Here is a 14648-nt window from a genome sequence, read left to right as displayed (position 1 = left end):
GGGCGGGGGGGGAGAGGGGAATTGTGGCTGACAGTGAAGTGCTACCTTGAAATCAGGTAAAATTTTTATTTCCAGCAAATTCTTTTACTTCTCTGTAAATACTGTTTACTGCTTGGTTTGAAGCCTACACAATTCATTACCAAGTAGAAGAATACTTCAAGTTGTGAAATTCTTGTGGACTGTCACGAATTGAGCATTGAGCTGAGATTGAAGTCAGTTTAAAGGTGATTTATATGTGAGACAGTAACAAGAATGGTTTGGTTGCAGGTTGCACAGATGAAGACCTCTATGCAGTCAATACTGGAACAGTGGAGAGTGTATGATGAAATTTATGCAGAAGTCAGCCTGATGATGACAAGATATTTGTACTGCATAGACCAGTGCAAACCTTCTGTGCTGTCATTGAAAGCTTTGAAAAAACAGGTTAAAACTCTGCAGGTAAATCTACTGAAGTTGTCTTAATTCTGTGCTTCCTTCTGTGTCTTTAAACAAACAAACAAAATTCACTGAAAAAGAACCACACATTTTTCTCTCAAGGAAATTACTCTTCATTGTAGTGCCACCAAAGTCAGTGGAAATCTGTCTATTTTTACCTTATATTTTTACCTTATATTTTACCTCCAGAGTTTTTTTTTACCTTATATTTTACCTCCAGTTTTTCACCCTCACCTGGGGACAAATAATAAATAGGAGGAACTGGGTTACCTCTTTACTTCCTTCACCCTCTTTATTTATAATCTGGATCAGCTCCCAGATACGCTCTATGGCAGGGGTCTGCAATCACCAGTGTCAAGAAGGGGAACACACAGCTGTGGACAGGAGCTGTCAAGCCAACTTTACTGCTAATAAAAATTTCCATGAAACAGCAGCCGAAAAGAAGACATCTTGATCTCTAGTGAATTAGTTTTATAAATTCAAGTTGATGTGTTTGTTAACTGAGCTGTTTCCTCAAGAGCAATAAATGACCAGAGTTTAAAATAGGCTGCTTGAACAATTTTTTATTTTGGACCATGTCACCTCTCTCTTATTTTTTTAACTTTTAGGATGAGGTGTTAAGTTTTTCACAGACATTTTAGTCTGTGCTGCAAATGCCTATCATTATTGCTACCTTATCCCTTCCATCCTAAAGGGGAAACTATGCTTAGGTCATTCGTCTCCACAACTAATTGCAATAATCCATTTTGCAGTCTCTTCAAGATGAATTGGAGAACAGTGAAGAAAGTTGGGCCAAGTTCCAGGTAGCTGCCAGTAATCTGAAGAAGAACTGTTCCCCATCCTTTGCAGAGATTATTGACCAGAAGTGCACAGAGGCAAACACCAGGTACACTTGCAAAAAAAAAAAGACCCCCAGTTATTAATATTTAAAATAAAAGAGTTGCTCAGTAGGACTTGAATGTATGTCAGGTTTTTAAATCTCTGTATCTCTGTTAGCAATACTTTACTGTCTAAGAGTACCTGTGTGAAGAGTAGCTGATGCTACTGCTTGTTTTGTGATGGATCACAGAGCACAAAATGGTGCTGTCAGCTGGCTTTCAGTAACATGACTGTGAATGCAAGGAAACTCCCCCAGGAACCTTGCACCAAATCATATTCTGATCCATGAAGGGAATCTACAAGGAAAATACTCTTATTACAATTTGATATGTTGGCAGGTGGAGCTCAGTAAATGAAGACATCACAGATCAACTGCGGACTGCGCAAGCAACCCTGCAGCTGTGGGAGCCCTTTGATATTTTATGTACTGAGGCTGCAGCCAAGTTACAACAGCACGAAGGGCAGTGCACTCAGCTCTTGGATGCTCACATGCCTGAGGATAATCCAGCAGAAACCCTGAAGCAGAAGATACAGGATATAAAGGTGCATGAATATGTTTCTGCTGCCTTATACAAGCAAGCATGTATTTACAGAAGCAAACAACCACAAATAAGCCAACAAATTGAAAGAACACCTTATTTTTCCCCTCCCCCCCCCAAAGTACAGTCAATGGAAAACCTAAAATCAGACTTTTTTCCATTAACAGACACCTTTCTGTTTCCTTTAAATACTTTGACCAGATTGAGGCCAAACCAAACTACAATGTTAGCATAGGATGAGAAGAGAGCAAAGAGGAGCAATCTTTGTCCCTTTCTGCTTCACAGAAAATTTCCCATCTTTGTCCCTTTCGGCTTCAAAAAGAATCATGCCTATGTTAGAAAGTATCATTAAACCAAAAGTTATTTAAATCTATGGGGCGTTGTTGTGAGGAGAGATGACATCCATTAGAACAATAGCTGACAAAAAAGACCAGTTTTCCAGCACATAGAACCATCCTGAAATTTTCTACAGATTTCTTTAAAATGTTTTTATTTGATTTTGGTACTTTTTTTGACCTGGTCAGATAAGTTCACAGATTTCTGAGCTCATTAGATCCTTCCAGACAGTTCTGACTTTAGGTAAATGAGAACTCATGCTGAGACCAGAGGGTACATTTGTCTCTTTTAGGTAGCAAAGCTGTCGTTAGATTCTGACATTTTTGGTTTCTTCAGACTGCAATAAAGAAATACAATAATACTTATTTCAGGACAGAGCAATGATTCGTCATGCTTTATGAACCTCTAGCCACATATTGGAAGAAATCCAAAGTATCCCATTTTCCATGTGGCCAATTAAAAAAAATACATTATTGGAAATAAAACGTGTATAGTTCTTTCTGTGTCAGGAACAACTGACAGCAGCAAAACTTAGACCAAAACTTCTTTCAACTTTCTTCTGATCTATTAATGGCTGTTACACAATTTTGTAAACGTCAGTAAAGATGCATCACAATTTCTGGAGTTTTTCTGAAAGAGTTTTGCAGCTACTAAGCATGGCATCACTACTACTATGCCATTAGCACTGTAGATCATGTCCTACTATGGTAGGACATGCATGGATAGGACAAACAATTTATTATATTTTTGAAAGTGATGGGTTGGAAGAATGGGGAACAGTGGTGTGGTGTACCTTACATGTATTTGAAACTACGTGTGCATTTTAAATATTATTTGAATAAATATGTTTTAAAATCTCTAATCCTCTCCTATAGTATAAATTAGGAAAGATGGTTTTACTGAACTTGTCACCACAATGAATATAGATAAAGTTCAATATACAGTGTAAGAAATCAAAAGGGGTTTTCTTATGCAAAAAGTGGTAGACATGAGAAAACATCCTCAAGTTGCACCAGGGGAAGCTTAAATTAGATGTCAGGAAGAATTTCTTCATGGAAAGGGTGGCTAGGCATTGGACCAGGCTGCCAGGGAAGTGGTGGAGTCGCCATTCCTAGAAGTATTTAAGAGATGTGTAGTTGTAGTTCTTAGAGGAATAGTTTAATGGTGGATTTGGTAGTGTTGAATGATGGTTGGGCTTGATGATCTTAAGTATCTTTTCCAATCTAAATAATTCTATGATTCTATGACTTGCTAAATTGCTAAAGCAGCAGTTTACAGAGTGATCCATTCCAAAGGCAGGGGTCAGGAACATTTTGGTCTTTAGGGAAGCATGTCTACTCTTTGCTATCAACCAGAAACCTTGGTTTGTTACTCACAGAAAAGACAATGTACAGTGACAAAATCAGGGTGAGTCATGGCTAAAAGTAAATGACAGTTGTAGAAATTAGTAAATTTCAAGATGACATCTGGCAACTCTTTGTCCAGGTCAAAAGAAATAATGAAGCATGTTGAACAAGTATAAAATGGTTTCTTTTTCTTTTTTCCCTTTTATTGCCTTTACAATTTAATGTCATAGTGTTACTTCTGTAGTACAAATAAAAACATAGTCCTTAGTCACTAAGGAATCTCAGGTACTGATGTTTTTATCATAATACCATTTCTCATTTACAGCATGGGCCAGTTTCTTCATCTGCTAGCGTAAATCAAGTCTGTAGAGAGGGATATTCTAATTTCTCTCCCTAATCTGTTTTGTAGCAGTAATAAAGACCACTGCCTGAAGTCACTGGTGTTCCGTTGAACTTTGACTGTGTCTTTCCCAGCAGTAGAGCCAATGGGTGCAATTCCCTTTATGCTCTGAGTAAAAGACTAAAGCTTTTACCATAACTGAATTTGCCTCGCGGAGGAGATCAACAAAAAGAGCTTAGTTACAGCAACAAAAGATAGTAAATGAAAGTGGCACATGAATGAAGATCTGATTCATTTGCTGACTTTTTTTTTTTTTATTTCTCCTTCTTTCATCAGAATTTACAGCATGACCTTCAAAACATAGTGGGATGCCGTTCCCAGATTTCAGAGTTGGCTGATCAGATAAAACAGCAAGCTGGGACAGCTGCACAAGCCGTTCTGCTGGAGAAGCTGCAGCCGCTCCAGCGAGCATCCTATTTGGAAAAGATGTTGCAGAGGAAGTTAGATGAATTTGAGGTATGGTTATGAATAGTAAATTAGCTGTCAATGTGAGATAACGTCTTCATTAGAGCCCTGTAGTTCTTGAATTGAAATGAAATTTCAATAAAATTTGATGGTATGGTCACCCATGTAAAGAAAATAATACGTGAAGCCAAAAGGACAGGTGAAGAGTTTCACCCTTCCTATCTGCCTAACTTCAGGCAGTTGCTGTAACAAGCCTTTGTAAGTGGACCTATTACAGCCAAGCAGTATGATATCCTTATGACTGCCTTTTTTTATTATGAACTTTGAAGTATGTTATAAGCTTTCTCATCTATGCTTTGAAACAAACCTAAGGGCTTCAGTTTGCTTTGATAAGAATGAACCAACCCAAACCTACAAAAAAGGTGTCCCAGATGCCCACATTTCTTGCATTCGTATATATGAATCTCTCAAGATTTAGAGATTCTGCTTCTTGATACCTGCTTTGGCTTAAATTTTGCCCTTGTCCAGTACAAACAGTGAAAAAGTTTCAGTAAGTGAGTTACAAATACATTGGAATTTGGATTTAACATTTGTTTGTTTTCCTGAGGTTATTATTTATTGCTCCTTTTTCTATAGTAAATATGTAGATTAAACTGACTCATAATTAATGTAAATATGCGATATTTGTCCTAGTTCAATCTTTTACAACTGGAGGATTTTAAAAACTGTCTTGAAACTCTGGAGGGTCATGTCAAGAACTGCACAGATGCCTTTGATAGTCTCCATCTAGAGGCAGAAACAGACAACTCAGAACTGGTCATGGTATGTTCACTTTCCCAGGTACTCAGGAGTTAAGTATCCATAGAATTTAAGTACATAAAAAACTCTACATGTGCACTGCAGGCCAAACAGACTGCATGAGGGGGAGGAAAATCACTTGGATTTGGGGTTGATGGGAGATATTTTTCCTCAGCTTTGTTCTGCAGCTACCCAGTTACCCTAAATGTAGGTTACAAAGTGCATCTGCAAGTACCGAGTACCTGTTCAATACTGTTGGAAAAGTGAGCCCCCTGTAAGGGAACTGTAACTTTTTTATTTCCTTTGTTAACATAGAAACGTTATTTCTTTGGGTTAGCATTTTGATTGCAATTAATTTACCTTTTTACTTCCAGAATCATACACTGGAGCTTGCTGCCCTTTCTCCAAGCATAGAGAGTTTGAATGAAGCAAGCATTAAGCTGCCCCTCAGTGACTTCACCCTAAAGAAAATGCAGAGCTTGACTCGGCAGTGGAGTCAGAAAACAGCAACTGCTCTGGAACTCTGCAGGTCTGAATTGTTAACAAAAAATCACTACTGACAGTTTCTTTTTCTGTGAGGAAAAAATGAAAATCAAATTAAAGCATGGGAAGTATTTCAAGCTGTTCACAGCTTTTTCAGGGACTTTCCAAGCTGGATTTATGCCCTTCCAGTTTTCCCCAGAGTATTTAGTGGATAGTTCTATTCCAAGTCATTTGAAGCAACATAGGTGAAGAAGGTAGTGAAATGCCAAGCAAAACCCTACTGTATTACTACTGTATTACTAACTGCCACATTAGACTATGTGCAAACATATGACCAAAAACAACCACCAGCAAAATAGTTTCTGATGGTTTCTTTTGCTTTACAGTGTGCATGAAGGAACTCAAAATGATGAAAAGAAATTCTTTCAGAAATGTGAAAACTGGATAAATTTCCTAGAAAAAATGAAAGAGGCCTTGAAGACAAATATTCCAGGACGGTTTGAAGAACTGCAGGAGCAACAGAGAGTATATGAGGTAAAGCAGTAAAGCTAGCTCTAAAAATTGAAATATCTTGAATGGATGGGAAATCTTTAGAAAATACTATTCCCTTTGAAATCAGATCTGGGCAGAGTTTTACAGAGCATTTAATTCTTTTGAAATGTGGCCTTGTACTTACTCAGAGGAAGACTCTGAAATTTGAAAATCATTTTCCAATATGAAAGGATTGCTTTCTGTGTGGATCAGACCTTCAGGAGTGTATCCTGAAGTGTTGCATTGTGGAAGTCCAAGACTTCTCCAACCCTTAGGTTAGTTGCCTGTGTGCCTGTCCCACAGTGCAGACACCTGTTGTCAATGGCAACTTGCTTAGGCAGTTTACTGGGAGTCTGACAGGAACCTCACCAGTTTCTGGAAGGACTACATTTAAAAAAAAAAATAAAATTCACAGAATATTTCCTTTTTGACCATCTGGTAGATTTGGATAGAAAATCTGTTTCACTGGCATTTTTCCAAGCACTTGCTATTGTTATGGAAAGAGAGAGTGCTTCACACGTGTATGGCTACCCATTCAGAGGAGATGGGTACATTGCATACTACCAATAGCATGTGAATGCAATTCCAAGTAAAGTGTCCTACAGGCTTTGTCCTAGTGCAAGGAAGGTGGAAAAGCAGCTAAAATAGAGGTAAAAAAAAAAAAAAAAAAAAAAACAAACAACACATGTAAATGCTTAACATCATGAATTCTTAGGATGAACTTTTTGCTACTGCAGTGGACCAGAGCTTCACAACCCCATAAGTACTGCTGCTAATTCCACTGGATGTTAAGGCTCTACATGTTAATGACATTCACTGGGATCCATAGAAAGTTATGTGCTCTCTCTTACTTATACTTCTCCAAATCAATTTGCTCGCTGAAATACAGTTAGTTATAAAACAAGTGTGGTAAAGAGTAAATACAGCTTTATAGTAGCTTTTTTATGCCTTTCCGGTGGGTTTCTGTCTAGACTGCATTTCTCATGAACGAGTCCAACAAACTTAAGGCTTCAGACTAACTGTAACATACAGCTTCTGTTGGGTTCAGTTACCACGTAGGTGCAAATTCCTCCTGGTATCCAGAAAGTGTGGAATCTTTTAGGATGCATTGGATGATAGCACTTGAAAATAATTGAGTTTACAGCATTTAAAATTACAGGTTCTGTCACTCTAGAGGAGCAGAACCAGCTTTCACAGCAAAGGTTATTCAATGGATAGTTAAAACTGTTGTTCTCATGATATTTTCAGATGCTGCAAACGGAGATTTCCATAAATCAACAGACATTTAATTCTATCATAGCAAAAGTTCTACTCTTCTTGGAATCTGGAGAAGCAGAAAAAAGGTATTCCATGTGTTTTTCTCCCTAAGATCTTACTAATTGAGTAAATAGGCTGTCTTCCTTGGAGTTGGTATTGAACATTTGCTCTCTTGAGAATGCAAACCCAAATTCCTGACCCAAATTTAAATTACCCCCTGGCACATTTTGCAAAAGTGTGAGGAGGTGCAAAGAGAAAGAAACACAGGTGCTCAAACTCCATTTTGGATAGTAACTGGATGTTCTGCCAAAAAAAAAAATAATTAGTCCTGGCCGTGAGGCTTCCTTGTATGCTGCTTCCCTGCATTTGCTAAAACAGCATGGTTGAGAATCCACCATCTTGCAGGAGAGAAATGAGGATGCTGCATATAGAGGTCCCTTTTTCTCTCCCCAGACCTCTCCACTTTTTGAAGTGCAGAGGTGTGAGACCCTATTTATATTGCCGCTAGCTCAAATGACAGTGCATTAAGTCATTGGCTATACAATCCAAAACATGAGAGCTAAGCCTATTTTTATTATTATGATCTTATACTTTTCTCTTAATCAATGTAGAGTAAGAAGAGGCATATAATGTTTGTGAGCAGAGCTACAACTGCCTCAGGCATTTCTGCTGTGAAGACATTACTTCTCCCTGCTAGAGCTTGCTGCTTCCACAGAGTTGGCAGGACAAAACTGCCCTCACCTCAGCCACTTCAGTGTAAAGTCCATAGCTTGGCTTAAAGATGCCAGGGAAGGTAGGGCTAAACTAAGCAAAGCTGCTAGATTTGTTTGTTGAAGCTAACCCCACAAACACATCTGTTTGGATAAGAGCTAATCTGGGAGCCATGGCCTCCTGAAGAGAAGCAGAAGGGATAGTTGGGGGGCCGTCTTAACCATTCCATCCAGATCTGATGGATCATCTAATTACGTTGTAGGAGAAGCAAAAAAAGTGCTCAAATGGGTTCAGTAACAACACAGAGCCCTTTCATATTGCAGTTATGTCCTACTGCTGTAGGATACAATGATGGTTGAACTCCTCATTACAGCCTGTTAAAAAATCATTTTTGCAACGTAATGAGAGATCTTGTCACGCTTCTTGTTCTTCCGATAAGTGTTCAGTGCATATCGTTTCTGTGATTTCTGTACTACATATGCTGCTATACCATGATAGCAAGAATGACTTGCATTGTCAATTTTTGTATCATGTAAAATTTTTGCTTTGCTTAAAAGATGGAATGCACAGAGCAGAGCTGAGCTTATGGATGCATAGCACTTTTTCTTTAGTTGGGTATTATAATTGGAATTTTACAATATTGCAAATGTAAATCCATCACAGTTGCTGGAAAACACAGCCAAAGTATTTTAAGGTCAAAGTAGTTTAATACTTATCACCTGTTGTCTTCAGGACAGAGTTCATTTCCAAGCTCACACTGCTGAAAGAGCAGTGGCAGAATGTTATCCGGTTGGTTCAGCAGAGGAAGAAAGATATCGATGGACTTGTGAGCCAGTGGCAGATCTTCAGGAGTTCCCTGCAGAGTCTCAGCAGATTCCTTGCTGATACAAACAGCTTCCTTCTAGCTGTGAAGAGCCAAGACTGCTATAGCCTTTATCACCTCAGAAACCTAATTCAGGATTTCAAGGTACTGTCTCTCTTTCTGATAAATCTAAAATCTGTGGTTTTTTTTTTCTCAGATAGAATTAACTTTTGTGTGTAAGGGAAAAAGCTTTAAAATCACCTCTATTTTGGGGTATTTTTTTTTCTTAAAACTAATCAGCTAAAGGTTGTCTTTTTTCTTAAATCTAAGCATGGATGAGAAAACCGTGGCATTGTGAAAGGCTCATTATACTAACAAGCTTCATGATAAATGTTGTAATTTGTATGCTTTAAAAATATTGATATGAACATGGAAATCCAGAGTGTCAGGAAGATTAGACATGAACAGTGGTCCGCAGGTATGCTGTAGGTCTGCATGCATCTTGCTGACATGGGTACTGAATGCAGGCCTTGCAGCTTGCCTGAAGAAAGCAGGTGCATACGTAGCAAGACAGGCCATATGGGTCCCACGTGTGCATGGATGGACAGGAGGTGCCAGAAGCGGAAGATAGAGCACTTGTAAGGGGGTCTGTCCTTGGAACCACCACTCCAGGATGTGCAGATGCAGGCAACAGTTCTTCAGAGCAGCTTGTTATGCATATACAGTAGAAAAAATATTTCCCTTTGTTAATTTTGGGTGTCTTGGTTTACTATTTAATTAGGTACCTCCTTCTTTTATAAGAAATTAAAAACTAGTAGTGAATTTGGTGGTTACTTAAGGCAATCTAAAACCTTTCAAAATGTATTATTGAACTCATCTATTTGTACTGTCCAAGGTTTATCACTTTTCCACACACCTAGTGTTGATGAATTAACACATTACCAGTATTCCATTTGGTGCTAGCCCTATTTATTTCTTTATTTTGTCCTACTATGTAAAGATGTTTTTCAGTAGATTTTACAAGATAATACTCATGCTTTTCCTTAGTGAGAAAAGCCAGAATGTCTTCTCCCTCCAGCTCCAAATTGCCTTTCCCTTCTGCTGTTGTTTTACAGAAAGAAACAATGCTCATATCTGCTCCTGTTATAGGCTAATTTGTGTTGTAGGTAAATTAAAATTGATGCCTTACTTGGAGTATGTCATGACTAACAAAGCTGTCGTTTCTCAAAAAATTGTTTTAGTTGTTGATGCTGGAGGTGCTAATAGAATGCTAATAGAATTTAAAATACTTTTTTGTTGTCAATAACTCATACAACTAAAACTTCATCTTTTTAGTAACTGCTGCATTTTCACTGTATAGACTCAGTCTGTAAAAAACTATTGTAGAGTTTTATAGATCTGATTTTATAAAACTCGAGAGTTTTATAGATTCTGATTTTTCTGAGATTAGAAAAGCAGATAGGAGAAGATCTGTTTTACTCTTATAAACGTGAACAAAATAGTGCCTTGTAATTCTTTGCAAGTCTTTGAGTCTTCGCTTATTCTCAAGTTAAATGCCAGAAGTGTTTCTAAAGCTTGCTAAGAACAGCTTGTAATTTTTTTTCCTTTTAAAGAGTAAGGCAGTGATTCTTCAGAGGTGGCAAGGCATGTACTCCTCAGTTATTGATGTTGGGGAGAAGTTGCGCATTGACTCCGATCCTGAGACCAGCGCTGTTATACAGGAGGAGCTCAGCCAGTTACAGCAGAACTGGGCGGACACCCAGGTCCAGCTGGAGAAGATGAAGATGAAGCTCAGCAGCGTTCTGCAGGTAGGCAATGCCCTCCCCAGGGAGGAGCAGCACCCATGTCTCTCTCAAGAACTTCCCTGTCCTACGATTCCCAGGGCTGAGCTCTGTAGCAGCACAGCAAGCACTGAGCTGCTGCTCACTCAGAGGCAAGTTTCTGGGGCAAGTGCCTGTCATGTGCCATCAGGGCTTGTGGGAAGCTAAAAGTATGGTTCCCTAACTCTCCAAAAGCAAATGAGGTTGACATCCATTTGTTTCCGTGATAGAAGTTTCCACTCTGTTCTCGTGCTCCCCTGAACCTCTCTCTTGCTTTGAGGTATGAAGCCTCAGCTAAAATTTAGCCTAGATGAAGTTAGCATGACAGACACATTGCTCCTCCTCTAAACAGAAGGGTAGATGATATTTATTTCCTTAGACCTTTCGTTTTATGACTAGACAACACCTAAGTATGTCTTATAATTGAATACTGTCATTGATAAGATCCACAGCCTCATATTTATGCTAAATAACCCTCTCTCATGTTGGACATAAAATGCTCTGTAAGGGAAACCTTAAATATAACAGAAGGTGCAAGGTGGTTTTTTTTTTTTTTGTAAATCCATGCACAGAATTCTTGTGGATCATAATATGTATCAAAAAGAAAATCCAAATAACCATTATTTACTTCAGTGTGTATGGCACAATAAAGTATCTTAACCTTTTGTAACTTCTTGGGTCTCCTTGAGCAGAGTTGGAACTGCTGTGAAAAGCAAACGAAGGAATTAGAAAGCAGGCTGCGAGAGCTGAAGGATGAAGTAAAAGATCCACTTCCAGTTGAAAATGAAGAACTCTACAAAGCTAAGGAACACATGAAGGTATTGAACAGGCATATTACATTTATACAGATGTAGTCTTTGCACAGCACCTGATCCCTGTAAAGTCAATTTTCCATCATAGCTGCTCTTTCAGCACCACTGAATTTCTCTCCTTTATACCATCCTGATTGCTGCCAATCTGCAAAGTCCATTTGACCAATCTGCATGTATGAGGAAGATTACTGCTGAAAAAAAAAAAATGTAGTAGTACTTTTTCCTCCTTCTACTACATTTCCACCATCTGAATTTATAAAATAAGCTGTTCCTCAAACAAGATGTTAAAACTCCCTGGTCCCAGCTCAAGTTGGCTGCCATCCTAATGGCTGAATATTCCTTTTTGTTTTCCAATTCATTTTGGACAGGGAGCTCCTCAGGCAAGAGGCCTTGTAAGTCTGCAAAACACCATGCACACCTGTGGGATCCAAGAATAATTAAAGAGAACGAAAATTAGAGTAAGGGAGTGGCAAAAAACCCTTGCAGCGCATAGTACACCAGGAAAATTAAATGGCAAGGAAAGCATTTCCAAGGGATAGGAGACATTATGTCTGGACTGGTCAGTCTTTCATCATTCTTTTATGAAGTGAATTGTTGACCTATGTAGTGGGAACAAATAAGCTTATTAATGAGCCAAGGCTTTGTACTCATTATCAGCTGTCTAAATCTTCGTTGTGAGTGCAAGCCGCATTTCCCACAGCAGCAATCTTGCTGTAGTCCTGAACTGTTTGTGAAATGGCAGCAGACAGCTCCTGCCTTTTATTCCAGCAAGAGAAATTTGGCCACAGAGGCATCAGGGTCAGACAGTACCAGTGCAGCTGCTGCTCTTAGATATCACAACAGAATAAAATACAGAACCAAAACGGTATGAGGGAGAAAGCACCTTGCCCCCCCTGTGCATTTCCATGTTTTATGGAATAAACTTGTTTTTCTTTCAGGGCTAGACCTTATGTGAGGCTAGCAAAATCCCATTAAATTCCAGCATTGGCTTCATTAATGCAGGGATTCAACACTTCTCAAGATAAATGCATGTATGCACATCTGTAAGCAGTAATTTGTTGTGAACTCATGTAAATATTTCAGTCTCAACTTTTTATTTTTTTTCCTTCAATGTTGAAGCAGATCAGAAATTGTTTTTAGGATTTAAATAAGAGACTGGATCAAAAGACCTGTGAAAATACTCACATGGCTTAGACCCAGCACAGTTCTCCAGATGCAAACACTCACATTCTTTTCCTTTACAAGACAAATTGGGTTCTATGTAAGAGCTCTTTATATTAGAGGAGCCAGTGACAGTGACCACCTTGCAAAAAAGCTACCTAATGCCTCATGTGGGATATGCAGTTTCCCAGCTGCATGCAGTCGTGTCTCTTTCAGGAGACAATTCTTGCACTGACTGGGAAAGTGCATAACCCTGCTATAAAGGGAAAGGGGAGCTGGGGGAAGGAAGCAGAAGAGAGAAAGTGTGTTTTTGTAAATGAGCAATTAAAGCTCCGGATTTCTGAGAAATCTGATGAAGTGGCTGTGAAGTCATTCATTAGCAAAGGGGACCAAATTTATTTTCTTAGCATTTAAATAAATAACCTAAAACTGGAACAAATGCAGGTAGAAGCAGCATGGCAAAAAAAAAAAAAAAAAAAAAAAGAAAGAAAGAAAGAAAAAGAAAAAGAAAAAGAAAAAAAAAAAAAAGGAGAGAAAGAATTGGTCACAGTTCTTCCTGGATGTGAAACCCCAAACACTGCCCTGAAATAGTGGGAGCTGCTTGGGTCAAGCAGCATTTGGCCACTTTTGAGCACAGCAGAGGCTGCTACTGCAGCAATTCAGCAGCAGCAGATCTGCCCCGGGCTCCAGTGGGCTCTGAGTCAGGCCTGGATCCAAACACATGGGGACCCCGTCCAGTCCAGGCGGAGAGTGCTGCACAAGCGTTGCACATTCCCCTCCTCTCCTCCCCCACAGGCCAGGCAGGGGATTAGTGAGCAGGTTTGGAAACCAGAGGAGCTTAGTGCCAAGGTTTGTTCTGGGTGCGTTTCCATGCAGGAGCTGGAGCAGTCGCTGGCGGACTGGGCCCACGACATGAAGGAGCTGCGGGCCATGAAGGTGGAGCTGGCACACTGCATCCTCACTGAGGACATGATGGTTCTCAAGGAACAAGTTGAACACTTGCACAGGCAGTGGGAAGAGCTCTGCTTACGAGTAAGTTTTCTGTGTACTCCAGGCTTTTATAGCAAGGTATTCAGAGGGCCTGGATGTAATCGGGGAGCAGCCTTGCAAATGGGATCTCTTTGGGGCTGGCTCACTTCTGCAGTGTTAGGTGGGGATGGGGCTTCTCCTGGCAGAGCTGACCAGGAATGAATTTTACCGTTTGTTTCCTAGTCACAGTGCTGTGATTTTTTTTTTTTTTAATTTTATTTTTTGCAAAGTCTTTGTAACTAGTAAGAGCCTGAAATGCATGGAGCCCAAATGCAGCTGTTTACTGGAATAGGTGGCTTTGTTCTGGGCTGCCAAAGGGACAGGGGCTGGGGGGAGGGAGACAGAGATAAACACAGGAATTGCCTGAGGGGGTGAAGCAGGGAAAGGGAGGGAGAGGTCTCTGCAATCTGATGTCAAAGAATGCCAGAAGAGTTGATAAAGGAAACTTAAAAGTGTTTAAATGCTGACTTCTTGGGTTTAAACATACTTGTCTTTTCTGTTGCAGTAAAATACTGTGAAACATTTGCATTCTTAGTGGCTTGTTGTTATTATACTTAATTTAGTGCTGCATGTAAAATTCCTGGGGAAAATTTACCAGCAAAGTCACATGAACTTGATTCATTAGGTTATTATGTACGTTGAATGTGTGTTTACTTTGCCCTGTTAACAGGATTGGAAGCAAAATACTTCAGGGTCTTAAGTTGCTCTGGATGGCTCAACATGTCAGCAAGCCAAACTCTTGCCTCTTGTTACTCACAACTCCATAGCTTCATTTCACAGTTTACAAAGAAGTATTGAAGCAAGTTAGACCCAGCATTTCATGTCCAACCCTTACTCAGGCAGAGGTAAAGCAAGCCTGGTGGGAATACAGCCAGAGTAAGGAATGAACAGCTACGTTTATTTC

At 39.5% G+C, this 14648-nt stretch overlaps 1 protein-coding gene across 6 annotated transcripts in view; it reads left to right on the top strand.

Moving 5' to 3' along the window:
• Positions 1 to 14648, top strand: part of SYNE2 (spectrin repeat containing nuclear envelope protein 2) — a 187877-nt gene that overhangs the window by 137311 nt on the left and 35918 nt on the right. For 5 of the 6 annotated variants that reach the window (XM_035326791.1, XM_035326789.1, XM_035326790.1 and 2 more), the window contains exons 88-99: positions 268 to 438; positions 1188 to 1321; positions 1653 to 1857; positions 4212 to 4391; positions 5034 to 5162; positions 5513 to 5667; positions 6008 to 6155; positions 7401 to 7495; positions 8853 to 9087; positions 10536 to 10730; positions 11435 to 11560; positions 13592 to 13747. In XM_035326791.1, coding sequence (XP_035182682.1) covers positions 268 to 438; positions 1188 to 1321; positions 1653 to 1857; positions 4212 to 4391; positions 5034 to 5162; positions 5513 to 5667; positions 6008 to 6155; positions 7401 to 7495; positions 8853 to 9087; positions 10536 to 10730; positions 11435 to 11560; positions 13592 to 13747 — 1929 coding nt within the window. Of the gene's footprint in view, positions 1 to 267; positions 439 to 1187; positions 1322 to 1652; positions 1858 to 4211; positions 4392 to 5033; positions 5163 to 5512; positions 5668 to 6007; positions 6156 to 7400; positions 7496 to 8020; positions 8195 to 8852; positions 9088 to 10535; positions 10731 to 11434; positions 11561 to 13591; positions 13748 to 14648 lie in introns of those variants that run through there. The other variant, XM_035326792.1, reaches the window with a different exon arrangement.

This window comes from Oxyura jamaicensis, chromosome 5 (genome assembly GCF_011077185.1).
Source record: "Oxyura jamaicensis isolate SHBP4307 breed ruddy duck chromosome 5, BPBGC_Ojam_1.0, whole genome shotgun sequence".
NCBI lineage: Eukaryota > Metazoa > Chordata > Aves > Anseriformes > Anatidae > Oxyura > Oxyura jamaicensis.
Note: the sequence above shows the minus strand (reverse complement) of the source record. Positions and strands in the feature narration are given on the sequence as shown.